This window comes from Chelonoidis abingdonii, chromosome 4 (genome assembly GCF_003597395.2).
Source record: "Chelonoidis abingdonii isolate Lonesome George chromosome 4, CheloAbing_2.0, whole genome shotgun sequence".
In the NCBI taxonomy this organism is placed as follows: domain Eukaryota; kingdom Metazoa; phylum Chordata; order Testudines; family Testudinidae; genus Chelonoidis; species Chelonoidis abingdonii.
In genome coordinates this window covers 46,839,109-46,866,614 of record NC_133772.1, presented here as the reverse complement: position 1 = coordinate 46,866,614, position 27,506 = coordinate 46,839,109, and the positions used below count along the sequence as shown (strand labels likewise).

Below are 27,506 nucleotides of genomic sequence, written 5' to 3'. Positions count from 1 at the left end.
CTAAAGTTACTCATGTGTTTCAGTACCAGAACGTGAATGCTTGATCTTTCTAGTTCATTTGATACTTGATGGTATCACTTGGAGTAGTGGCAAACAGACAATGCCAAAGTTACTGGTACTAATTCTGCATTTGAATCCATATCAAGAATAAACCCACTGAAAACATGTTCAACCAGATGCAGTCTCCAAGGCATATCAACAGAACGCAGAAAATCTTTGGTGATACTTGTTTTGCTAAACACATACCAAGTAGAAAATTTATTTAAACAATCATGCTACATGCTCATCCATTATAGTTATGAAATTATGGCAAATGGGATATTATATTTTTAATTATCCATAGTTTTATAGATTTCACATTATTCTGAGGTAGTGTCAATATACATGAGCACTGTACATACATATAGTAAAATGAAGTCCCTGTCCCAGATTGCTTATGATTTTATGATTTTGGCATTTCAGGTAACAGCGAACTCCACTCTAACTCTTTGGAGATGGAGCTGCAGCTGCAAACTCAAACTCCAGTGAAAATCAAACGGAAGGGAAATTAACACCCAAAGTCCCACAGTTTAGCATGGAAAGCATTAGCCCACAAAATGAAGGTACAGAGTGTTACTGTAGGTTACTCATGCCTCGTAGCAGGAATACTACTTGGGGGATGGGGAAACGTGGATAAATCCCTCATTCACAGGTTGAGGAGGGCGCTTAAGCCCAAGTCTCCTCAGACTTGCTCATTTTCCATCCCAAAATAGACCCTTTTTAACCCTGTGTTCTTTAAAATAAAGGACTGGGCATATAGGTGGCTGGTGAAAGGCTTCCACTTACTATGGATGACCAAGACTGCTGTTTAACTTCATATCGGTACATGTGTAGCCTCTGTTCACACTTAAATGGGAGTGCAAAAGCCTTCTGTTTCTTCCTGCATACTATGCAAAGATTTGAAAATTCAAGGCTGATAGCTATGTGGGATTCACCAGTCTTAGGAAGGCACCTCAGAACCCTTTGTGTTCAAGTCCTGTCACCTCAACAAGCCAGTGTGATACACACTGTGGCTGCCCAGAGCACAAAACATGTAAGCAATACAAGAATCCAAAGTTCCTGCTTTACCAGATGTTGCATGAAGGCTCACAGATAAGAAAAGAGCCTTTTTGGATGATGGTGAAAGGGTGGTAGCAACCATAGATGATACTGCTATTGTACAATAAGGATAAAACAGGAAAAATGTCATTTGTTTTAGCAAATGTAGACAGGCTACTAGGAAAATTACAGGAGAAAACACATCCTCTGAAGTGTTTGACATGGAGCTCGATATTGAACTGAACTGACTACTTGTGTTCTTATTAAGGGCCATACCCTATTCTCACTGCCAGCTTTGTCCATGGCAATTCTGCAATGCACAAAGGGCAAAAATTTACCCAAACACAAGGCCTGTGCATCAGTTCAGTCTTCATTTTGAGGTCTTATGTGGGACTTAAGTGAAGCATAAGCCTCATGCTGATCTGCACAGGGACGAATTTTGCCTAAAGTGAGAAGAGAATGTCCCCAAATTACTATTTGAGATAATGTGGCTTTGCTGGAGAGGTTTTCTAATCCTGTCTTATTCTGAGAGTGAAGAAGTAATCTGAGTATTATGCACTGTTCCATCTTCTATATTACTTCATTTTAGGACACTCCCCTCCCCGTCCCCCCCAGTGTGAAGAATGAAACACAGAGGGTCTGATCCTGCAAGTACATCATGCTTAGAACTCCAACTGACCTCAGCAGGAGTGCCAGCTCAAATCTTAAAAGTTTAGGGGGTTAGAATATTGGTCTTTTTGTACATAAATGCTGACAGAATCTGTGAATCTGGGCTGAGGCTTCAATTACATTGATGAGGGTGAGTGAGTTCAAAGTAGCACTGACAAGAGCCAACTCACAGTGAGAACATGTTCTTTGCTTCCTTTTCTCATGGGTTCACATCAGGTCACTTTCAAACAACCCCAATCCAGAACATGATCCTCAGTCAAAACTGCTGAACTGCCAGTTCTACATTCTGGATGTAAAAACCACAAAATGGTCCCAAACTCAGTTCAAAGCTTCATGAATGTTAGTCAATCTTCTGATGAAACCTGGGCAGAGTATTGCGTTTGTAATGAAACCTAAAATGAAGTATGTTGCGTGTGGCCTTGAGACCATTAAACTCTATTCTACTTTTAAACTTTCCTCCCCTCTAGTCCATCCTAAATTAACACCCAGTGTAAATGATAAAGGAAGAATGAAGGTACTACCACCAGAATAATTGGCGCTGGTCCCAATATGTGGTCAGCAGATTGTGCTAAAGTGACCACTTGGGTTCTTATGTTGACAATCTAGCCCTATATGCCACTTCAACAGATTTTATTACTGAACAAAACTCCCCCCAGCAAAATCTTATCATTTAAAGAAAATGCTGGTGTACATTTTCTTAGAGAATGCACCATACCTCAACAAAAAGATTCAGGTGAAAAATGGACACCGAAGTACTGTACAACTGCAATACAGTATTAAGTTGTTTTGCAGAGTAAGCACATTTTCTTCTAGGAAAAAAACCAAAAACTTATATCATTTATAGCAGTGAATTATCCCTGCTGGCAAGTCTCATTTGTTTGCACCAGTGAGAATCATTCCATCCAGTTATCCTTTCCCAGGAGGCTGAGTTACAGCTATTATCTTAGTAATCCTTCACTGAGATCTCTTTTTATCTCAGATAAAGCTAAGATCCTTTCAAGAAAGCAGAGGAACACCAACTTACAGATCTGTAACTTTAAGGCATAACCCTTGACAAAGATCGTTATACGGTGACAAAAATAGACTATGTATCAGTGCAATGATCATATATAAAGCTTGCAGCTTGTGCTTCAGTACATCAAAGGGTGCAATTTCTCCCTGGAGGGCTGCACTATTAGTGGTATCCTACATATACATTTTGGTAATATTCGTTCTGCCACTCAAGAAACAGAACAGTTTTGCAAACAGAGAAATTTTGGTGCAGTGCTGATTTGTATTAAGCACTGTTTTGACAGTATCTACATTTCCATTGAAAATAAATCTTTTAAAGTAGTTAAATTCTAAGATTGACCTTTCATTTACATTAAGAATTTCAGAATCCTCTAATTAAAGAACTGGAGCAAAATTGCTTCAGTCTTTCAAATATAAAAGAAAGGCCAGTCTTAGATTCTGTTTTAAAAGATTGCAATTTTATTGGAATTCTTTAATTAGAGGTTACAAAACATTAAGCATCATTTCCATTGTAGTTAAGCAAGGACAATTTGTATGAAATTACTAACTATATATTTTTTAAAAAACTGTATGAAAAATAATCCGTTGAAAAAAATGATAGACGTTTTCTGACTATTTTCCTCCCCATCCATACCAACTTGAGAGAATAAGTGAAAATCTAATTACAAGTTTTTGTATGTTAATGATAGATGGTCCTTTGCAGCAAGATAATATCACCACTTAAATGGGAAGGTGATGGAACTAATCTGATGTCTTCCTTTTAAAAATCCCCACAGGTATTTTATGGAACTGAATGTTTATCAACAAGATTTATGTTACTGATCTCTCAGATCTCTCTTAAAAGCTGTGCATTCACAACACTACAATGACTTTATTATTTTGCCTTACTCAGACTTTCCATTACACATTGTTGACCCAGTGTGACATTTTTTGTTAAAAGTTGTTAGGGATACTATATCGTGGGACAGTCTTTCAGATTGTGCTGATCTCTTATCACAAATATGCATGTGCTTCATATAATAGTATTCCCTGTTAGGAAAATGGGCAACATACTTTCAGATGGAAAAACTAGATGGAAACGACTGTGTTCTCTGAAACCTAAACAAGGGACATGGAATTAACAAAAGATGCTGAAATCTAGCCTCAGAAAAACCTCTAGATATTGGAGGCTCTACAAACTTCTCCCACAGTCACATCTGTGCAATGTGATCCATGTTTGTATATGGACGGAATCTGGTAGAACTTTGGCAGCCCTCCTGCCATGCAGAAGGCCACTAATATTGTCTTCTTAGGCATTCTTGGCCAAAGTCTCTGCTAATGTAACTCCATGGACCTCTGCTGCTGGAATTACACTAGCAGAGAATCTGGGTCTTTGTTTTCCAAAGGGGCATTACATAACCGTTTAAACGCAGCTATTGAAATACAGCTACTTAAAACCACTGATACCCTTCATACCATCCTTGGAATACTTATCACAATGTTAAAAAAAAAAAAGTACCCCAGCCTAAATATAGGAGTTATTAGTGGATTTTAATGGAGATATGAATGGATTCTATCCAGCAATATGCTGAGTGCTAAAGCCCTGATCCAGCAAAGCACTTAAGCAAGTGAAGTCCCACTGACTTAAATTTAAGCATTTGCATAAGTGCTTTGCTGGATTGGGACCTGAGTGCTCAGCACTTTGCCATATCAAGCCCTATAATTTTTAGGGTTCCCTCCCTCGCATGTTTTTCTGGTTTTGCTGTATAAATCTGCCCTTGTTACTTCATCTATGATTTCTAATGTTAATTCAGGATGGAAGATACACATCCCATTGACAAACCAAACTGGCTGTCATATCATGAGGATCTTTTCTTCAGTGCAAGATGATTGAGGTACATACAAGTTAAATATCACGAACATTCCAGGAGGTGAACAATGAATACTGATGCTATAGAGTTATAACCAAACATTGAAAGCTTGATAGAATTTATAAAATTATAGATCTGTTACTTGCTGTGGTACTGCCAACGGTACTTATTACAATGCCCATGATATCCATACGATCTAAGAGCCCAGCCATTCAGTCTCTATGACTGAGGGCTTGAAAGATGCAGCAAATACCATATATTATCCCCATAGCTATTTACCTTAAAGCTGCCTTTAGTATCTTCTGATTGTTTTTGTAGTTTGCTTAAAGCAAAAATGATATAGGCAGAACTGTGGATAAGATAAGAATATTAACCGTCCATGTCAGAGTCTGAGGTTTTTTAACTGGTACTGTGTATACAATTTCATAAAGGAAAACTTTGTTTTAAAGTGATGATTAGCGTTGGTTCTCTGTGACATCTCCCCAATGCAAGCCCTTTAGAGCAAAGAAATGCCAAGTTATGGGGCATCTTGTAGCTGCACCTGATGCCCAAACAGCATGTTTCCACTGTAGTGACAGGCACTGTATTACTACAGAGAACTCCCTTCTGCCTCCATCAGATACAGAAATCTGCAACACACAAGCATCACTCACAGGATAATGCAAAACCTTAATTATAGTTTCTTACTTCTCCTGCAACACACACAGCATGGTATACCTAATCTGTGAGCACATCAACCCCCATTAGTCGCTAGGGTTGTAGGGTTTGTAATGAAAGTTTTGTATTACACTTTGGGTCAGATTCTGACCTGCTACTTCAGCAAATAGAGAATCAGACCTACTGACTTCTATGAAGTTAATCTAGATTTGAAACTGAGATCGAATCTGGCCCTTCATAGACAAACTTCTCCTTCCCCCCGCAAATTATCTGTATTTTCACAAGAAAGATGTGGAGAAATTGGAGAGGGTCCAGAGAAGAGCAAAAGAATGATTGAATGTCTTGAGAACATGACCTACGAAGGAAGGCTGAAAGAACTGGGTTTGTTTAGTCTGGAAAAGAGAAGACTGAGAGGGGACATGATAGCAGTTTTCAGGTATCTAAAAGGGTGTCATCAGGAGGAGGGAGAAAACTTGTTCACTTTAGTCTTTAATGATAGAACAAGAAGTATTGGGCTTAAACTGCAGCAAGGGAGGTTTAGGTTGGACATTAGGAAAAAGTCTGTCATGCTTCTAATTTAAGGTTTTGCATGTCAGTAACACATTTTAATGTTTTTAGAATGCCTTTCTATAAGTCTATAATATATAACTAAACTATTGTTAAATGTAGAGTAAATAAAGGTTTTTAAAATGTTTAAGCTTCATTTAAAATTAAAATGGAGAGCCCCTTGGACTGGAGACCAGGACCAAGGCAGTGTGAGTGCCACTGAAAATCAGCTCACATGCTGCCTTTGGCATATTTGCTATAGGTCGCCTACCCCTGACTTAGGGCATGGTCCAAAACCCACTGAAGTCAATGGAAATCCTACTAAAATTAATTGAAGTCTTTGGATCAGGCTCTTCGTTAAGATATTCTAGGTAGTACCTGTGGACGGATGGTGTTGTTTCCTTTTCCAACATGGTGAACAATCCCAGAGATACAGAGCGGACCAGCAAACCCAAGCAAGTCAGCCAGAATACGGAAAGTGCTGCTGAGAACTAGTGGTCTCCCAAATGCCCAGCAGAGAGCGCACCAAATTGATTTGGATCCTTGTGGATATGGTGACCTTTTGTTCTGCCCATAAAAAAAAAGGGGGGGAGTATATAAACATTGCAACACATAAATACAATTGATATTTTAAATTTTAAAAATGAGCCTCAGAGTAGATAATTCATAATATTGATTTGGTAAGAGCTGGGCTAGAGCTGTGGAGGAACTAGAATTCTGTTTCATGGGAAAATCCACAAATTTAAAGTTTTATCTTTGTTCTGAATCAGAATAAAGTATATAAAATTTCCCATGAAATGAAGTTTGATCAGAAATGATTTTTTAAATCAAATCATTTCATTTCAATTTACACTTTTAAATTTATAGTATAAATTGCTAAACAAATAATATAATTGGAACATTCCATTTTGAAAAAAAGTTTGTTTTGGGGAAAAAATAATAATGAAGCCTTCTGAGAAGGCTGAAATGGAAGTCTTCATTATTTTTTCCCAAAACAAAATTTTCTTGAAGGCAATATATTTTTGCGCAAAGTTTCAATTTTGTCAGAACAAACTTATTTGATGGCAAAACATTTCACTGGAAATTTTTCAAGCAGCTGTACTCTTGGCCTTGTGCCAAAGAGGAGGGGAAATTTTTTTCTGATTAAACAGGAAGACTAAGAATGGATAAGCAACAAGACCCACTTATGCTGATTTGGCTTATGAGCTGAACAGTAACACAATGGTTCTGCAATGTAGTGTTACATTAAAAGCCATTTTGTGCTAAAAATACAAGAGGAATTTGTGCAAATTTTACATAGTCTATAGTGAGATTGGCACAAGTTGCATTGCTCTATAGGGAGCAATGAGAGGTGCTCTGTCTTAAAGAGTTATAATTCATCTCAGTTTGTCCACTGCTACATGGTGTGAATTAGCTTGATAGTGGCAGAGCTGGCCTATTCCTCCTCTCGGTTCCTTACTGGATGCCAAAGGAGTAGGGAGGAAGCAATTCCTGTTATCCATTGAGTTCTAGCCTGGAATGCTGCTTTGTCCTTAAACAGGCTGCACACGACTGGGGAGGGAGTCTCCTTTCTACCTCTTATACCACTGCACACATACACATAAGGGGCAGGTAGTGGTCTTAAGTGAAGACCACCAAGCTAGTTCATTTCAGGCTCAATCCTGAGTTCTCTCTCAGGAAAACTCCCACTGATCTCAATAAAAATTAGCCTATAAAGTCCCTGTAAGAGTAGTCAAACTTATTTTAGGTTCTTATTAAGAGGAAAATTAACCATCCTCACAAAAGTATAATCCACAGTTGTACAAAAAATTACATTTCCATAATTGTACCTGCAAACCAAACATTTGCACATACAAATAGCCATTTACATGCACATCTGGTCATAATCATGCACAACCACCACTGTAAATACAGAAAGTGCACATGCAAATTAGGCACTCAGCTGCATGCTTGATTTAATGCAAACCAGGCTCTTAATACCTAGCATGTTTCCACTTTACATTTTTATATGAATGTATACTGTTACTATCAAAAAAGTAATGAGGTATTTTAAGCAAAGTGTAAACACCACAAAATTTGTAGATAATCTCAGTCGTCTTTTTTCCCTCTTCATACCTTTTGTGCTTCAAAAGCCTCATTAAGGCGAATGTAATTTGTCAGAGCTCTCATGGCGATAGGCAGCTTGCCTATGGCTTTCAAGTCTATTGGCTTTTTATGGGCGGTCTTGATGAATGTATTCATCCACCAGTATGTTCCTTTGGACAGCAGATTCACAAAGGGCTGTAGGAACCGAACTCCAAGATCCTGAAGATCTTCGGGTGGCTTAACCTCTTTGGGGGTTTTGAAGAAAACATACCTCTGAAATCCAAAAATCCCACCAAGAATCACATTAAGTGCATGGAAAAGAAAAAGACAAATCTGTGTGGAAGGGGATACTGAGATAATAGAAATGCCTGTCGTTTAGGAGGAGTGGCTGAGATTTGCAAATAGACTAATGAAATTAGGTTCCCAACTCCTATTGAATTTCAGTCAAATTTGGGCACCTAATTTCCTTAATTTACTTTGAAAATTCCAGCCTAAAAAGGAGAAAGGATTCAAGCCCTGAAGGAAGCCCACACAAAGATCATATTTTGCCTGTGAATTTAATCCTGCACTGGGGAAATATATTAAAGCTCAGTGAATATTTACAATATTTTATGTTAAAATCTACATTGAAGATTCTGTCCAGTGCTGCAAACTGCACAGTACAACACCCCCCTCAACTCCTGCAAACTTTCAAAGAGAACTGTTAAAATTAGACTGCACATGACACTAGCAAATATTTCCATTGACTTAAATGGGAGAAAGATCAAGCCCCTAGACTATGATGTTTCATGCTGTAAGGATCAAAGTTCTTGAACAATATACCATATTTAAGAGTGTCTTGTAGTACTATCACTAGGGAGTTCTGCTCAGACAAAGATGACATGAAATGGCCCATCATTTGCTCCTACAATATTTATTAACATGGAATTTAATATACTGTAGTGTTGTAGTTAATTATGTAAAGCCATATTGATTAAAATCCTATTTTTAATTAAATCCCATGCAACCCAGCAAAATCAAGGTTGAATGGGTATAAGTGAGAAGAGAATTTAGTCCATGTATTTCAGGTTTTTCCCTTCTAACAACATAGATATATGCAGACGGGTAAATCTATTAAGCAGATCCATTCAGGACTTGAAATGACAGAGTTGGTGGCCTGAAGCTTCCTTCCATCATATTCAGCAACAATAATTCTGTGTTTATAAATAAGCGTTATTTAACCTGATTTCAGTTTGTTGCTGCAATTTATTTTCTTCCCAGAAAATAGCCATGTCTGGGAAAAAGGGAAAATGACCTTTCACTACCTGCTTTCTACTTCCATTTCTAAAAAGGATTTTACTGACGATTCTGTACAGTGATCATTTAATATAACTTTCACTCCTGACTGCTGTTGAGGGATTTTTTTCCAACAAAGCAATAAGAGTGACAATCTGAACATTCTATGCAATTCTTGATTAAAAACTACAATCTCTTGTGTACTATCTCTGCTTCTGAACTGTTTGCCTTCAATCATTCATATTCTTAGTTGTCAGAAGAGAGGCACTTCGTGCCTCAAAGCTTGGAATATGCTATATTATTAGTTAGTTCAAGTCACATGTAAAAAATAACATCTTAATTATTTACTCTAAAGAAATATGAAACTGAAAAAAACAACACTAAGCAATGGTTGATCATTTCAGTGGCTCATTTTGTAGTCTCCCTTGTGGCCCCAACATTTCCTAGCTAATTAAATTTCATTAGATTACAAAATTATATTAAAAAAATCATATTTAAAAGCAAGGTCCTGTTGATATCACAGCTGAGTCTCATTATTCCATGAGCTGTCAGTTATCAATTGTGAGATTAATATTTAACTTCCCATAGTTTGATCTACACTGTATGTTCTCTTGAATGTCTATGAGCAGGCAACTTTTCACTAATGCCTAGTTTAATTCCCTGCTGTGTGCACTGGGTGAGAGAAGTGATAAGGCCTTTTGGATTGTATTTCATGTAGCAATCTCCAAAGCCATCTATTAATAGGGATTCTGATTGTGGCCATAGCAAAGAGGAAATAATCAGAGAGGACTAAAGTTGCTCTAGCACTATGATAATAATAATAATAAATAATAAAAATCACATTGTGTGTGCTCTTAGAGACAGGAGAACAACAGACACTCTGTGTGGGTGTCACTGACTATGTTTTCGGATAGAACGGACTATCCATTTCACTGTATCTTTCCCTTTATGAAGATTAATGATTTCTGAAGTCTGAAGTTGTCAGTCATATAAAAAACATCTTTTTAAAACAAAATGGATGAAATTCATTCTGAATTGTCAATACAGTAGAGTCAAAGGAGATGGCAATAAAGATGAATTTGGCTTAATTACATTACTCAGGTGTTCGGTTTTCAAATAGGTCTCTATTTCAGACTGATTTTTTTTTTTTACATTACGCAGCCAGATAAAAGAAAAGGAAGAAACAGAAATTAGAATTACCTGGAAATTTAACTTACCCTCACCCTGATGACATTAATTTCTACAGCTAGTAGCATTCCATATAGAATAACCAGAAGTCCCGTGAGGCAAAATCGAAGCTGAGAAAATCCAACCCCATTATCACAGAACTTTACAAATTTGATAGTTTTGGTTATAAAAGCCAAGGTCCAGTAGAACAGCAAGGCTGCCAATAAATAAATAAATAAATACAACAAACATTAGTCAACATTATGGAAAACTTATTTTAGACAAAACTAGAAGACTTTGTTAAACGGTTATGCAGAAGGAAAATGACAAGCATGCACGAAACTAGGCAGCACTCTTTCTCCTGTCAAAATGACAATGCAACCAATTCAGTTTCCAAGAATGGGAATAATAGGATGAAGTTTGGGTCTGATCCCGCTCCCATTACATTCAGTGAGACCGTGGAAAGTCTTGCAGAAGGATCTTCTGGTGGAAATTTCCACCTGCTTGTAAACCTACGCCCATATCGGTCCCTCCAAGGGAGTGTTGTTGTTTCAGTGGGGGAGGCCAAGGGGCCCAACTCCAAAGCTTTTGGATTCTGGGGAATCCACAGAGTTTGGTCTGGATGTTGACCAAGATATTCTGCTTTCCTTACCTGTGCAGAACTCTACTTGATGTTAAAGATAAAAGCCACCAAACAGACCTGAGAGCAAAATTTCCCCCTAAAATTGCTGTTTTCCTCAATATGTACTACACAAATTTCACACAACACAGAACACACAAGCAAATAAAAGAAGGAGAATGGCACTTAAGTAGGAAATCACAACTTTTGTAGAGTATTGATTTTCACAGAGCATTTTCTATTCACGTGTACTCAGACGGCAGCCATCTATAGACCAATCATTTCACCAAGGGGCTCTGGTGACAATGAAACCCCAATCTGGAGTTTATTTCATGTCATTCACCATATCATGAGACAGCTCCTGCGGAAGTAGTCTCACTAGTGTCAACTACCTAATCATTAACTGAGTAGGATGAGCTGGGAGTTCACCCCAAATTTGGTTTTATATATTTAATAATATCGGATTGGATTGTTCCCTCTGACAGTAGAACAGCATGGGGAGGGAAATGTTGAGAGTATCTGTTTGCAGCATTTTCTCCAATTCTCCTCTTACAAGGCTGGTTTGTCACCACCCCAGGCAGAATCAACTGTGAGGCTTACTCAAAGCTGGATGGTCCCAAGAGGATCCATGTAAATCTTAAGCAATCCACAGGAGGACAAGGCACTCTGAGATATCATAGAAATGGAAGAGGGATGGAGACTCAGGTCCATCTGATCACATTTTCTGTGGAGGAGTGAGATCTATGTGTGGAGAGTCCTCTGCATTAACACAACCTGGTGGTGAGATCTGGCCCACGGTCTGCAATCCCACTTTCACTGAAGTAAATGACAAAACACCTATATATTTCAATAGGAATACCTGTAACACTATAGGAGTCTCCATTGTGGTACCTTTAGTGTTTAAATTAATGCTACAAGACAATGGAAGCATGGCATTTCATCAAGACAGAACTTCCATGGGCTACAATTACTTATCAAAGACTAATGAATAGCTGTTACAAGCGAATGACTGCTGTCAGGGAAACCTGGTCTTCCTGTAGTAGGAACAGGCCAGATTGTAAGAAAAAAGCCCATATATGGTCAGATCTTCAGGACTAGCCTTTGGTGACTAGTGAAACTCAGGGCAGAATGGGGTGGGAGGGCCATGTGTTTCTCTCTTGTTTATAGGATCAGATCACCCTTTCCTTGAAGCCTCACACTGGCTTCCCAACTCTTACTGAATCAAGTTCAGTCTCTTGCTCAACTTCAGGGCTCTGCGTATAATCTCACCCTTGCCTACATCTCTGCTGCTATTTCTGGCTACTCTTCCTCTTGGTTCAATTCTCTCTCTTTAATGATCCCTCCACTCACTCCCATCTGCTTATCTCTTTCAACTTGACCCCTACACTCAGAAAATCTCCTACTCCTTGTCTGTCATGTGTCCCTGTCTTTCCTCTTTCAAATCCACTTCTTTTTGCAATACTTTCTACCTTGTTCTCCTCTTCACTTCCTTGCTTCATCTGCTCTCTCTTTTTTTGTCTAATTTATCTCACATTGTAATCCCTTTGGGGCTGAGAATGTATCTTACTCAATATTTTAAAAGCATTATATAACTGTAGAGTGCTATGTAAATCATTATCAACTGTGGGCACCCCTTTTAAAAAAATTATAGAAATATTAATTTAAAGTATCTAGTATTAGCAAACAAGGCCATTCTTCTTTTGGGAATTAAAGTACAAGTCTATCTGACCAATTTTCCTAATTACAGGATTCATTTTACAAAGCTGTTCTTGTCAAGTAAAAAACTTGAATTTTACCTGAGTAGGTCAGCTGTGTAGTCTTAGAAGGTTCTAACCCTAATATCCTGAGATAATAGGTTGTACAAACACATGGTAAGAAACAGTCGTTGCCACTAAGAACTTGCAATCTAAATAGACAAGACACAGAGAGTGGGAGAAAGAGTGTTAATGATCCCCATTTCATATGTGGGGAAATAAGGCAGAGGGTATGTCTACACTGCAAGTAGATACCTGTGGCTGGCCTGTGCCAACTGACTTGGGCTCATGGGGCTCAGGCTCAGGGGCTATTTAACTGCAGAGTAGACATTCGGGCTTAGGCTGCAGTCTGAGCTCTGGAACCACCATCCCCCTCACAGGGTCCCACAGCCTGGGATCCAGCATGACCCTGAATATCTACACTGCAGTTAAACAGTCCCCGAGCCCAAGCCTTGTGAGCCTGAGTCATCTGGCACGGGCCAGCAGTGGGTTTTTAATTGCAGTGTAGACATACCCAGAGAGATGAAATTACTTGCTTAAGATCACACAGGAAATCTGTAGCAGAGCTGGGAACTGAACTCAGTCCAGCGCCTTAACCACAAGACCATCTTTACTCTCTGTTCTTCCTCTTTCTAAACTCATTTCTTCTTTGTTCACATTTTCTCACATCTTCGTCTATTGGTTCATCCATTTGCTGAATGCCCAAAATTCCTGCTGCTGAGTTACAGGGAGGTGCGTGAGAGTAACATGCCCACGAGGTCTGCAAAACCAGGCATTTAAGTAAGCAGGGATTAATGAAATGCACAGTGTCTGTTTAGAGACAAGTCCTGTGCATTGTTTAAGGGAAATAGGAAGGATGTTCCATTTTACAAGACAATAATCTAATTCTGAGGGAATAAATTATGAGTAACAGACAAGTAGTGATAGTAATTAGTGAACCAGATTACTGTCAGGGACAGTGAATCAGCCCTTCTATGAATACAAGTGAACTAGTCCTCTATTAATAAAATATTTTCCCCCATTCCTTCCCAACTTAATGCTCCCTATTTGGAAAACTCCAGACGCCATTCAAATCTTATCCCTATCTTTAAGCCTGATTTTTAAATCTGTAAAGACAAATATGTGTTTTTGTAGCTGTTAAACATAATGATCAGATACTACAATTCTGTTATGTAGTCTGTAATATTGAGAAAAGAAAGAAAGGGTTTTCAATTTACTAATAACATACCTAATATTTTTCAAAACAAGACAGAATACATTTATGAATGTGGCACTCCAATTTGTGCTATTAAAGCTGTATCCCTATTGTGTTCCCATTCTGCAACACAATTTAGACAGCAACCAAATTTGGCCTGATTAGTTTCCTATGGACCTTATATTCCTACTGGCATCATTAGTTTTTCTATAGATTTCAGTAGACTTTGGATCAAGCCCTATAAAATCCAGTTCCTCTAGGAACTATTTGCAAATTTAGGGCCTGACCCTGTAATCTAATCTGTGTAGATGGCACCCTGAACCTGGGTGGAGCTCCACTGGGACTCTGCACGGGCATAAAGGTCCACTCATAGGGATCCTAATGCAGAACTGGGGCTTTATTTATTTCACGAGGGATTAAATTAGATTGGTTTGGTAAATTTATCAGTGAAAGATACTTCTTTCAGTTACTTTTCTGGTACATCCATTCTAAAACTTATCATAAGCTTAAATTTTTTTACAAGGTTCCCAAATAATTTGTTCACACTAAGGACTGTGAAGATATATTACTTCATATTCATGTTGCAATGTAGGGGTTTGATACTTAAGTAAATCAATAATTTCAAACATCTCCTCTTTATGTGCTCATCTACATAAAATCGTCATCATTATCTAGCCTCACTCTGTCAACCTATGCTGTCATAATTAAAATTGAAAGTAGGACAACCATCTAAGATCTGCCAATGATAAATTTTTAAAGATCTCCTCTCTGTATACCCATCTGCACAAATTCATTTCTTCAGCTATCTCAATAGGATTCAGTAGTGATACCAAAAAACCCAACCTCTCCCCCTCCCCCCGCCCCCATCACTTGACAGGAAAGTGATCTAGCAGTTTGATTATCTTTTGGTCTATTAACTGTTTAGAATCCAATTTCCAAAAAAGCCTCTTGACTATCAATGATAATTGGGTACCTAACTCCCTTAGGCTCCTTTGAAAACCAAAGCCTCAATGCTTTATTAATTATGATGATTATTATTACTAGTCAAGTATTTCCAGATGCCTCCCATGGGATCTGTGTGCTAGGTACTGCACAAAAACATAATGTAAGATCCCTTTGGGGATGGGATTATGCATAAAATGGCTAACTAGCTGCACTACATTCTCAGTGATTTAACAGAGGGAATGTGGAAACAGTGCTGCACTATTAAACACTGCATTATACAATATGAAAAAAAAATCACTGTGACAGAATTTCTTCTATCACTGTAACCAGCTGGCAGTGCTTGCGTGAAACACCCCATCTTGCTAGCAGATGTCTAGCCTGACAAGAAAAAGGGAAATGGGATCTGCTGACTCACCAAAGCAGGCGGCTCATTACCTGAGATGGGTCTAAGGGATGTAGAGAGGTTATCTAGAGCATGGGCACAGCAGTCCTGGGAGAGGAAACCTAGGGGCAGCCAGCCTGGGGAGAACATTTGAACTCATTTTTATATTATTATCTCTGTTGTTTGCTTTACGAATTAATCAAACTTCAGGAAGAGAGAGGAGTTTGTGCTTTACATACTGTGTGGACTACATTTGTAGGGCAGGTAAGCAATAGTGTGTGTTTCTAATTACATGCATTTTAATATGATTATCAGTGAAATAAAGGCTCTGGACCAAATCCTGCCTTTGTTCACATCTGTACAGCCCCACTGCCTTTAACAGGTTTGCACAGATGCAACTGAGTAGGATTTGACCCTAACAGATGGGAATTGGATTTAGAAAAAAAACAGGAAAACAAACAAAAAAAATACTATGCCTACTGTACACTTAAGACCTGATCCTGTAGTGTGAAGAACATTCAAGGGCGTGGGAGAGCTGCAAGCACATGTTGAGGTAATGCGACATCCAGGGCTTGCTATCTCCACTGATCCTGCAGGAGCACCTCCTCTGAAATGTATTTCCCCTACTCACCCCACTAAATCACTGGATAACTTTGGACAGGAACAGGCCCTACATTGAAAAGTCTCACTGGCAGTTTGTCAAATAAAGATTCTATAGGCATCATACAGAGAAAGATCGTTGTGGCATATATAATATATATGTAGGGAACACAGTGCATGGAGTTGTGAACCAATCTCTGACTAGCCTCTCTCTCTGTGCTCCAGGCTAGTAAGAGATGAAGAAAAGCAGGTTCTTTGATTAAATTTCAGAATAATTTAAAATAAACAAAAGTGTTATCCTAGCTGCTATCCATTTCTGGTACTCTGGAAAAAACACCTGTATTTAGTGCAGGTCTTGGCTTGGCCAACAGAAAGAAAATAATTTCAGCCTTTTAAGATGATACTGAATAAAATATTGCAGTGATTGCTGAGCTCTTTCTAGACATCATGGATGGACAGTACTAAGAGTAAGGCAGAGCTCCAGACAGTCTATGGATTTTCTCCCAAGGTGCATACTGTTGAAAATTCCCCACTGACATTAATTAGGACAGCAGGATCCAGTAAGTAGCACTGAGGATTGAGCTTCGCCATATGTCATTGTGGCATCCAGACTATTTATTGCTCATCCCTTTGGGTTTGTATGTCTCTTTAATTGTACTTCTGCCAGGGACCTTCAAGATGTTCAGCTTTTAGAACACTAACTAGATGTTACTCACCCTTCCTCCCAACCACCCCTTACACACTTTTAAAAGACACAATTGCATCATCTGACATTTTACAAAGGCCATGGAAAAGCAGGTGTAATAAATGAGGCCCCCATAACTGCATCCCATTGTAAGCAGAACTCACCATGGAATTACATAGGGAATCAAGCTTAAAAATGAATGGGATATGGATTTGAGTTATTGCTAGCAAAGGATCAAGATGGCAGTTTAAAGCACTTAACTCCTACAAACTTCCCTCTCCATCCTCTGTACTTCCAGCTTTCCTCTCTGATCTCCAGTACCATTAAAAAAAAAGTTAGGTAGTTTTTACAGATTTCTTTCTTCCTCCCTCCTCCCTAGGGTGACCAGATGTCCCGATTTTATAGAGACAGTCCCAATATTTGGGGCTTGTCTTATATAGAGTCCTATTACCCATACCCCCATTCCAATTTTTCACACTTGCTGTCTGGTCACCCTACTTCTCCCACAACAATGGAGCTTACATAGGAGATGTCATAAGTAGATAGGTAAGGTAAGGGTTAAGTTTCTTTTACCTGGAAAGGGTAACCAAACACCTGACCAGAGGACCAATCAGAGAACTGGATTGTTTAAAGTCAGGGGCGGGAATTTGTATACTCGGGGTCTTTTTTGTTTTCTCGGCTATGGGTAAACCAAGTTTCCTTCTAAAACTCTCTCTTATCTTAAATTTCTACAAAGTCTGTGGAGTACAAAGGAAGCAAGTAATTCGCTATTGAAGAAGTTTGTGTTGTTGTAAGATGTGGATTGCTGTGTCCTTGTTTGCTTCAATCGGCTGTGAGGGACGAAGCTTTTCTCCTACATTATCTCAGTTTCATCCTAAAATCTGGAGAAAAGGAACAAAGTAATTCGGTTTTTTTTGTAATCACGACGTGTTTGATGTGTGTGATTGACTAGTGTAGTAGTCTAGGTCAGATAATTTACGTGGAACAGGAGTTTAACGCGGAGTCTCTGATTCTCATTCTGGTTAGTTATATAAGATCTGTTTATGTTGCTCACTAGATTCTTATAAGCATCTTATAGCATGTTACTTGATATGTTTGGCTTTATATTGCTAATTTGTTTTAGTACTATATATTATTCTTTGGGTATTTTTTTGCTGTTTTTAATACCTCTTTGTGGATGGTTCTGCCTTACATGGGAGAGGGGGAGGAGAGAAAGCACCACACTTTGTTGATCTCACACACTGGGTACCACTATTTTCACGCATGTGCGGGAGGTTGCTGTCAGAAAATAGGAGGGGAATAATCAGAGGAGATAGCAGACCTAGGTGAATGCCTAGCTCGCGGGAAGCTAGATTTGCCTAGATCGCGCTTGTGTTCTTAGGAGTATGAAGTATACAGCATGTGACAGCGGGCGGAAGGGGGGGAAGCTGGGAGAGGAGAGAGAGAGAGACCCAGGGGTCTGGGTCTTGGGGGTCCCCCAAAGGAAGGGTTGGGGACACCAGAGAGAGGAAAGGGGGGTCAGGCCCTATAAATTCCTGACCTGGTGGCAGCAAAAAATATCCAAGCTGGTAGTGAGCTTGGGGGAGTTTCAGGTAAGCACCCAGGTCTTGGACGCTAAAGTCCAGATCTGGGACAGGAGGCAATTACCACAGGAGAAAATCTATTTTAATGTGATGCTGAACAGTACAACCTAGTCCATGTGCTGCTTATGAGTGTCACGTGGCTCCACTGCTGAGACCTGACTGCAGGTTGTGTACACAAAAGGGCTAAACAAATAAATGAAATAGAGGATGATATATATTTAAGCCATTTTTTAAAAAATAAGAAACTAGTAATTTTAGATGCCCAACTTGAGATACCTTAAAAGGGCTAGGGACGGTATCCCTAGCCTCTGTATTGCCAGAAGCTGGGAAATGGCAAGAGATGGATCACTTGATGATTACCTATTGTGTTCATTCCCTGGCATTGGTCACTATTGGAAAACAGGATACTGGGCTAGATGGACCTTTGGTCTGACCAGTATGGCCATTTTTATGTTCTTTTTTCCCCTCCATAGGGGAGGGTGCTTAGACACCTTTCCGGCACCTCAAGTTGGGCATCCAAATTTTTGAGGAAACCAAAATTGCAAGTCACATCTAAAAAATCTTGGTCTGTGTTTTTGGCCTTTACTTTAACCAGCAAATCAACCTTTCCATGGGTTTCAATGCTGGACTGACTGTTGCTTCACTTCTTTTCAGGTGGTGGCGCGTAACTTCCCGTAGTGCTGTTCTAATGATGAAGAAACACTGAATGTGCTCTTCGGTCAGTTCACAGTGCACCTTTCTATCAGAGTTCTGGTTGGAAAAACCTACTCCAAGGATTTGCAGCTGATACCTAACTGTGTTATTTGAATTACAAGGGACTCTCAGATTTTCAGTATCCCCGAAACATTGCTATAATGAAACGTAATTTTAGATAGAAAAAATCTGCCATGACAAAAGAAAGAACTTGCTAAGATTAAATGAAAATTGAAATGATAGCTACTGAGCTGCATTCTGGGGAAGTGCCATCTCAGATGGATTTTTTCTGTAATATTTTCAAGACTCATGGGAAGTCACCAATTGACAATTTGCCTCCTATGATATAGAAAAGAGGTAATTCACAGCCCCAGACAGCTCATATTAACATCTCTATTAAAGAAGAAGAAATCCTTCTCCTACTACTTTTTTGCATTATAACAGACTAACTCCAGTGGAAATAGTTCATCTGTTCCTGGCATGGAAGAAGCAAAATGCATTAAAAAAATACCTGTGAAACACAATCATAGTAATCAGATACACAAAATGCAAGCTCTTCAGCATGAAAACCATGTTGTGGAAAAAAGTGTAAAGAATTAGAACTCACAGAGACCTTGCTGGGACGCTGTGTAGGAGTGCATTCCTACTTTTATGCTTTCAGCCATAGCAGAGGGCCAGGAAATGTGTAAATACGTAGTGAGCACTTTCAAACCTCTTGTAGTCTGAGATTAATTTTTCACACCTACACCTTTTCCAAGTGGGATTTCTTTGAAATCCACTGCTATACTTCATATAATGCACCCTACAGTAGTGTCTTTTCTGTAGCTACCGAGAGTTTGCATATACCCTTGTTTTCACAGTAAGATACACAGTATTACTGTAACACTTGGGCCTTATACAATACTTCCTCTTCAAAAGATCTGAAAGCAGTTTACAAAGGGGAATTTTACTGACAAGGAAACTGAGGCACAGAGAGGTTAAAATTCTGAAGGTCGTTGTCAGAACCAATTTCACCTGATTTCTCCCACATTTCAGGCTGCACCCACTTTTATATTGTTTAAAGCACTTTTTGATGCTTTACAGTTTTATATTACAGTTTTATATTACACATTACACTAAGTAAGCTGGTTTAGCTAGCACCTGGGCTTTTGAGACTACATTTGTAACAATTGCAACTCTCTTCTACTATCTAAGATAAAAAAAAACACATGGCCCAATTCATCCGAGAAAATTCCACAGAGTCAACACTATGCACCTCACAGAAGCTGAATGTGTTAGAAAGCTTCGGTTGCGTAAAAATAGCATATATCATTTAAACTGAAGTTTGATAATGGGAACCAGTAGAACAAAAAATAGCTTAATTTTATTCGATAAGCAAGCAAAAACCTAGCCGAATGAGTGTATGAGGAGTTAATGCCAGAACCTGTCAGACCTTAGTTAAGGAATTAACAGATAACACAAGAGCAACATATTCACACATCCACAGCTTTCTGTATTGTGGAACATACCTATTAATAACTTTGGAAAATTTGATGTTTCGATGTTATGGTAGTAAACAACAGATGTGATGGCTGCCAAGAATGCCATACCAGCTGGCATGTACAGGTGCAAATGACGGGATTCTGAAACCCTTAAAAATAAAAATAAAAAATTATATATACACATACATACACAGCCACTCACCCTAAACAAAGCTTAATCATATATTTAAGTATACACTGGTTTAATTGTCAGTTATTCACCTCTCTTGTTACTTACCATTAGACTTGGCAGAATTTGAGTCTTTTTTAAGAACTGACAGATCATTAAAATGTTTAAAGCATTTGTTATTTTCAACCACTTATATTTTTCACAATTGTGCAAAATTATGGGCTTAACACATTTATCTTTTTTATCCATTTAAATTTTCACAGTTGTAGGAAATTATGGAAGAAGGTCTGACAATTATTTCATAGATTCAAAAAGTTAAAACTTCATAACCATTCAAACACATTGTCAAAAATCATGTCAAAATATACAATGCAAATATCCTTAAATCCCCAAACTTTAAAAAGTTCTCAAGCAGCATTTTTCTTACTTTGCTTATCAGAAAATTTCATTGATCATCTATAGAAATATTTTGTGTCAGGTTGTGTGTGTACAGTGAAATTGTACAAATTCTAGCTCATTCCATTTTCAACAGTTACACTTAACAATCAAACAAACCAACCCACCCAAAATAATCAGGGAATTACAATATGCCTTGAAGACACAGTCCTGCATTGCAGGTAAGGCAGAATTGAACTGAGGGTGCAGTTTACTCTTCAATGCCTCGTCAGCCATTTCTGCCGGCTGGCAGATAGTTGTATGAGCTATAACCCCATTTTCTCTTTTCTCCATAAGGTAGTAAGGACAAAGCAGCCCCTCTGCTCCCCAGAAAGCAAAGGCTACAATTCAGCCTGGCTCATTTCTGAGCCACTCAAAGTGAGGGTGGGGACATGTAGGGTGAGAAGTCTGTGAACAATCCAGGAGTGGAAGAGTCAGGAGAATGTATACCTTCGTCCTCCAGCCTAATGGAAAAGCCAGTTGAGAATGAACGTTTCTCTGGCTCCCTCTGCCCCTCCCTTATATAGGGAATTGAGAGGCAGTGGAGGGTATGCATATGGGGTAGAAGTGGGGTGGAAAGAGCTGCACTGTCAGAGAGCTGAAAGCGCTACAGAAGTTGCTGGAGCTGAGTGCACAAAGGATCTGTCCTCCAAGAGATTACTCAGGGCATGGGGGTCGAACCACTGCTCATTCCTTGGGTCTGCGCATGGGGAATGCAAATCCTGCCCCCAAAGGGATAATTGGGGGAAATCCCCACACATTGCCATAAGTGAGGTCACATGGGCAACCTTTGCCCTAAATGCGTTGATTAATTACAAGTAACCACTATTGGTAACAGGAAGACTTATATGTGGATACCTTAATGTCACTAAATTTATAAATAAGGGCAGATTTTTATACAAAAGAGTAGAATTCCAACAGTGAGAAGCCAATATTTTAGGGATCACATATTTTTACACAGATTTCCGCAGAGTTCTTCTGTCATTCCATGTTTTAGTAGATAATGCTGTAGGGAGTAGGAGGTATTTTGATATAACTCACAAACAGAAGCAAGCTTCAGGAATTCTACTATATAAGCATATCACTAAGCCATTTTTACAACACAGTAGCACGAGTCTATTGCTGGTTGTCAAAGCCTTTGACAGCCCGACTACTATCAAGAGGGCTTTTAACAGCAAGATTTGTTTTGATTTTAGGCAGATGACGAGTCTCTTCGCTACAGGAACAAAATCTGTTTTTATTCATAGAACAACTTGCTAAGCTGCCGAGTGCTCCAGAGACATGATTGTGGGCTGGCAGTCCTCCAGTATAGTTAGGAACTTTGACTCTCATAAGGATGCACTTATTATTCAATAGCAGTGTTCTGGGCCAGTTTAAGAATAACCTTAAAGAGGGCAATATTCCGCTTCAAGTCGCCACATCCTTATAATTAAAAACTAAAATCAGTATTAGAAAAGCTCTAAAATGTCTTTTGGGTGCTGAGGATTTCCTATTTAATGTATACTTACAAGGAGACAAAATATATAATAAAATAACAATAAAAATGGGCAGAACAGATACAGAGAGATATTATTCAGTTAAACTAGGGTTACTGCTATGCAATCCATGATGTTTATACATATATACTCTCTGCCTCTTAGGGTAAAGAAAACAAAATAACCAGTGGTATCATAAAGTACTCTTGGGATTCATACGACTTGCTTTATTCAGAAAATTTCTCTCATATTTTATTACATATGTTTATTACATAAACTCTTATGCCAAATTTCAGGTCATAGGTAAAGGACCGGTAGAATTAAATAAGAATATATATGCTAGTATATTAGTCTACTCCTAACCTTGCTCCCAATGAATGGATAAAGTCAAACACACATTGATTTCAACTGGAACAGAACCAGTTTATGTTTCATTCTGTTTATATTTCAACTTTAGTAAACAGGATTTGGTCCCATCATAGTAATGTGAGTAGCTCCACTCAACGCAAGAAGGCAATAGGTTTGATTCTTTTCTCTCACACACTGGTGGCACATCAGTAGTTACTCTGTGGAGGTCAATGGAGTTACTCCAGTGTAAAACGTGTGAGAAGGGAATCAGGTCCAATGAACCTTTGAGGAACGCAAGCAGAACTTGGCTCATGGAGGAATATTTCTGACCTAATTCTGTACATGGGAGTTTTGTCTGAGCAAGGACTGTGGGATCAGGTCCTTAGATGTTTCATTAAAACATCACCATCTGCTTGAATTGTCAGAATATAGCTAAGATTATCCTTTGGAATGATAGTGTCATTAAATTTAACTAAAAATGATTCTGAGCCAGGCCATTTTTGTGTGTGCACGTACTTGGCAAGGTCTATGGAATTTCTGATACAAAGTCTGTAGGTTAATCACCATGAACACAGATTACATGTTTATAACAAGCCAAATGGCTTAGATGAAAATTTAGACAGGGGAGCAGTACTTACATAGAAACCCTTCAAAGATAGTTGGTGTTATCAAGAACTATGCATCCACTTACCCATCTGACACTATGCCCTCTGCTATTTCACACACCAGCACAAACAAAAGGATGAAAGTCAAGATCCAACGTAAATTGTGGCCGGGAAAATGAAGCCAAGTGCTATGATGTATATGAACTTTGGAACTCTGACTTCCCCATCCTAAATATAAAAGCAGAATCATCATGAGAATTTTTATGCGCAACCATAACCCCACACGAGAAAATGTTCTAAACTAAAAATGTTGACCTCTTTTCTCTCTTTCATATTTAAAAGCAATAACTGAGTTGGGAAATGTTACAAGTGAGGACTCTCACTGTGTAACTACACTGTAAAAATGTGAAATTGGGACTGATCCTACATTCCTGGTGCACTAAACACTTCCGAGACCTGCAGTGAGTGTTTTAGTTGTAAAAAAAGTACACCATAGGGCCCAAGTATAAAGGGAAAGAAACAGTGACACATTTAGACCCTGATTCTATAAACACTTGCATGTTTATAACTTTATTCAAATGAATCAACCCACTTAAATCAATGAGACTACTCATGCAAGTAAATTTATGCATATATTTAAATAGTTGAAAGACTGGAGACCATGTAACAACTTTATTATGGAATATAAGCCAAAAAGCACACAGATATATAACAATCTTCCAGTAAATTTAATAACGTGATTCCAAATAATCTCAAACAATATTTATAACCAAACTTTTAAAAAATTCTAGTATTTTTACTATAATAAAATCCTGTGCAATTAATTTTATCAATATAACTTTGAAAAAAAGCATAAATTTCACAAAGTAATTCTTTTTTTTTTTGACAGGCATCTTTGCTCACAAATACGATTGCTTAATTTTAAAAATTAAAGCAGCAATATTTAGTTCTTAAGAAAGTTAAATACAAGAGCATAGCATGGCATTTATGCGGCCCAGATTTCTACTTAACAGCTCCTCAAATGACTGCTTTGAGCTTTCGTGAGCAAAGGACACCCATTTTGACACATTATGTTGTGGTTTTGTGTTGTGGACAAACATTCCCCAGGAACCAGACTGACTCATGTAACTTATAAATTTATGCAGAATTGGAACTCCTTGTTTCAGTAATGAAGAAGTGTATTAAACCACTAGGCCACCTACTGGTAGCCTCAGTATCATGTCTGGTAGTGAATTCATGCTAATATAGCTTAACTTTCAGTAGTAAGTGGCTGTATTATTTGACAATATCAAATCAACTTGCTCCAAAACAGTAACTTTCTGATTTTAGCAGTAAACTTGTTCTGTTATTTCTTCAGCTTGCAAAGCTCATAGGGCAAAATCCTTAAGTCCTTATGCAGTTTCTACTCAGTCCGTACACAGGGAAAACTTTCACTAACTTAATGGACTTGAAGAGGAGTTTTGCCCGCAGAAAGGAAGCCAGTTCTTGTAGTCCATATGATTTTCCAAAGTCCCCTTATCACAGGCAAATCTGAGCTACATGTGTTAATGGAAGCATTCACTCTTACTAATTAATATAAAATAATGAGATTACAATAGTTGAGGGAAATGATAGCTTGATTGATAGATCATCCTGAACTATGCATCTAGTCAGTATTACTTTAAACATTTAACATTTTAGCTGTCTATTAATGTTTAAACAGTTTAGTGCAGAGGCAACAAATGATTATATTGGTACAGACAGCTTGATTAGTTACATTGTTTATAGTGTGGTACTTCAGGAGTCTCTGATGCATTGGCAGAATATGGCTAATTCATTAAACTGTCCTTAATGAACATTTCAGGGTGTCCTTTTCTGTCAGCTAAACTGTGTTAACATTAGTAGCCTGAGTGAACATGCTGAATAAACTCAAGTGACACAGGATTTTCAGAAAAGCTCAGCAAGACCCAAGCCCTACACCTTCTGAAGTAATGGACATGCTACCTTTGACTTCAGTAGGAGCCCTTAGGCTGAGTGCTTCTGAAAACAGTGTGTGTAGGATCTTCTCATCAAGAAACTCACTCTCCCCTTCTCCTGCCAGTCTGGAATGAGCGACTGCAAACCACCAGCTCAGAGGCGACTGGAAACAATGTCAGCCTCCTCCATCAAATGCATCCAGTCGCGATCTTTGCTCCTGACCCATGTGCCAGCGGATAAGGCCCCAGGCTAGCCCTTTGTAACTCAGGAGCGAGCGGTGGGCTCCTGGGGAATGCCCCGAGGCACACTGCAGCCGGGGGATCCAGCCAGAAAGGCAAGGTGCAAGGTGAAGAGATAGATGCTATGGCTGAAGCAAGCAAGAAAACAAAGGCTCCCTGCCTGGAGATATGGAGCAGACGAGGCAGGCTGCAGAGGTAGGGTACCGGCGAGAAAATCATAAATATCCCCCCCACCCCTCCGCGAACAACAGAGCAACGCAAACGGGCCGTGCAGCCGCACTCACCTATGAAGAGGATAGGGAAGGTGATGAAGAGCAGGAAGACGTGCGGCACCACGTTGAGCGCGTCCACAAAGCAGCCGTTGTTGAGCACCCCTTTCTCCACGTTGTAGGCGGCCGAGTTATTCTCGTTGCCACAGAACGCCAGGGACATGGTGGAGGAGCTGGGACGCTGCGCGCAGCGCGCAGGGGAGGGGGGCGCATCCACACACACATAGACGGGCGCCGCGCTGAGGGCACCGGCGTTGGCCTCCCTCCCCGGCATTACCTGCGGGACATGGTGCTGAGTCCCGGCCCCCGGGACAGAGCGCGCGCGGAGCGAGGCATGGGAGAGGCCGCGGGGGCCGCCAGCAGCTGCACCCCAGAGGCGCGCGCGGGTCACCGTGCCGGAGAGGCGCCCTTCAGTCCGGAGCCCTTCAGACCGGCAGCCCAGTCCTACGCCAGCAGGCGGGAGGCTGCTGTGCCCGTTCCTGGGAGGCTGCCGCGCTCCCCCGGCTGCTAGGATGGGAGCAGCTGAGGCTGCAGGACGAGCAGGCTGGAGACTACGGGAACATCTGGCAGCAGCATCGCAGACAGCGAAACAAGAGGAGGCTTCGCCCTGGTGGCCGCTCCTCGCGCGCCTCAGCGGCTGCTACTGCTGCGTGAGTGCAGCGGCAGCTCCGGCCTTAAAGGAGCCGCCTTCCTCCCCCCCCACCGCCCCCCGCCAAGGAGGCAGGGGCAGCAGGCTTGCCCCATCTCCACCCCCCGGCAAATTCAAGGGAGGCCTGGGGTCTGTGGAAAAACGGGCCTGGGTTTGGTTTGTAAACATTTTGCATGCCTGTGCTTGCGCTCTCTGGGGGGAATCTAAGTCCTCTCTGCCCCAGGCCAAAACGGTTGGCCAAAGAAAGCCCAGATTTTCTCTGGAAAGGATAAAGAGCCCAAGAGAGATCATCCCCATCCCCATCCTCCCCCAGGCACTCAGATCATTTGGGGAAAGAGCTACTCATCCCCAATCTCAAGCTGAGAAAGTCAATGCACAGGGCAGGCAGGTGCTGTACCCAGCCTTTTTATTCAGGTTCTTGTACTGCCCTCATCATCATGTTACTCTATCTCTTTCCAGTGGTGCATTAAGTGATGTGGCTATGTGGTTCTTTCTCACATCCTCTTCCCAGGGGTCTCTCATGATCCCCTCCCGCCAACCAGCTCTGCCCATGCAAGTGACTGCCTGCACACTAGCTGTTGTAATTCTGGGCACGTCCTGGAATAATACCAGAATGGATCCTTGTTTGGGGATCTGGCTAGATGTCCATTGGATATTAGGTAGAAATTACTATTGTAATTACATTTGAGTTTCACAATGGCCTTGAAATTGAACCCAGCTCCCCAGCCTTGGAAGATTAATGCATGATTGGAGTGGTTGGTGCTGCCCTGAATTAAATTAGTAAGAGCTTGTGGGGTTCAGAATGAGATCTCATGGAATCTAGATGATCTCATGGGATTTTCTGTGGAAATCCCTGAGCTATTTTATGTAAACCTCACAGCCCTCCACTACTTTTCAGTTGTCAGCACATTTGTAAATAAGTATCAAAGATGATCAACTTTTCACATTTTTAGTTTGAAGCAAAAATATGAGACAACTTCCAAGCTTTCAGAACAACATTTCTTTTGTCATGAAAGAAACTTTATTTAAAAAAGGAAAGATGATGTTTTGTGGAGGCTAATGGTGGAAGTTTCAGAGGTGGCTAGAG

General features: G+C 39.8%; 1 protein-coding gene across 1 annotated transcript in view; it reads right to left on the bottom strand.

Annotated features, from left to right (window-relative positions):
* Window positions 1–26,107, bottom strand: part of ABCC8 (ATP binding cassette subfamily C member 8) — a 134,769-nt gene extending 108,662 nt beyond the window's left edge. Inside the window, exons 1-6 of the mRNA XM_032799206.2 lie at window positions 25,786–26,107; window positions 23,393–23,534; window positions 20,302–20,423; window positions 10,388–10,554; window positions 7,926–8,168; window positions 6,189–6,377 (exon numbers count right to left, since the gene is read on the bottom strand). Coding sequence (XP_032655097.1) covers window positions 6,189–6,377; window positions 7,926–8,168; window positions 10,388–10,554; window positions 20,302–20,423; window positions 23,393–23,534; window positions 25,786–26,044 — 1,122 coding nt within the window. The 5' untranslated portion in view covers window positions 26,045–26,107. The remainder of the gene's footprint in view (window positions 1–6,188; window positions 6,378–7,925; window positions 8,169–10,387; window positions 10,555–20,301; window positions 20,424–23,392; window positions 23,535–25,785) is intronic.
* Window positions 26,108–27,506: the final 1,399 nt, after the last annotated feature.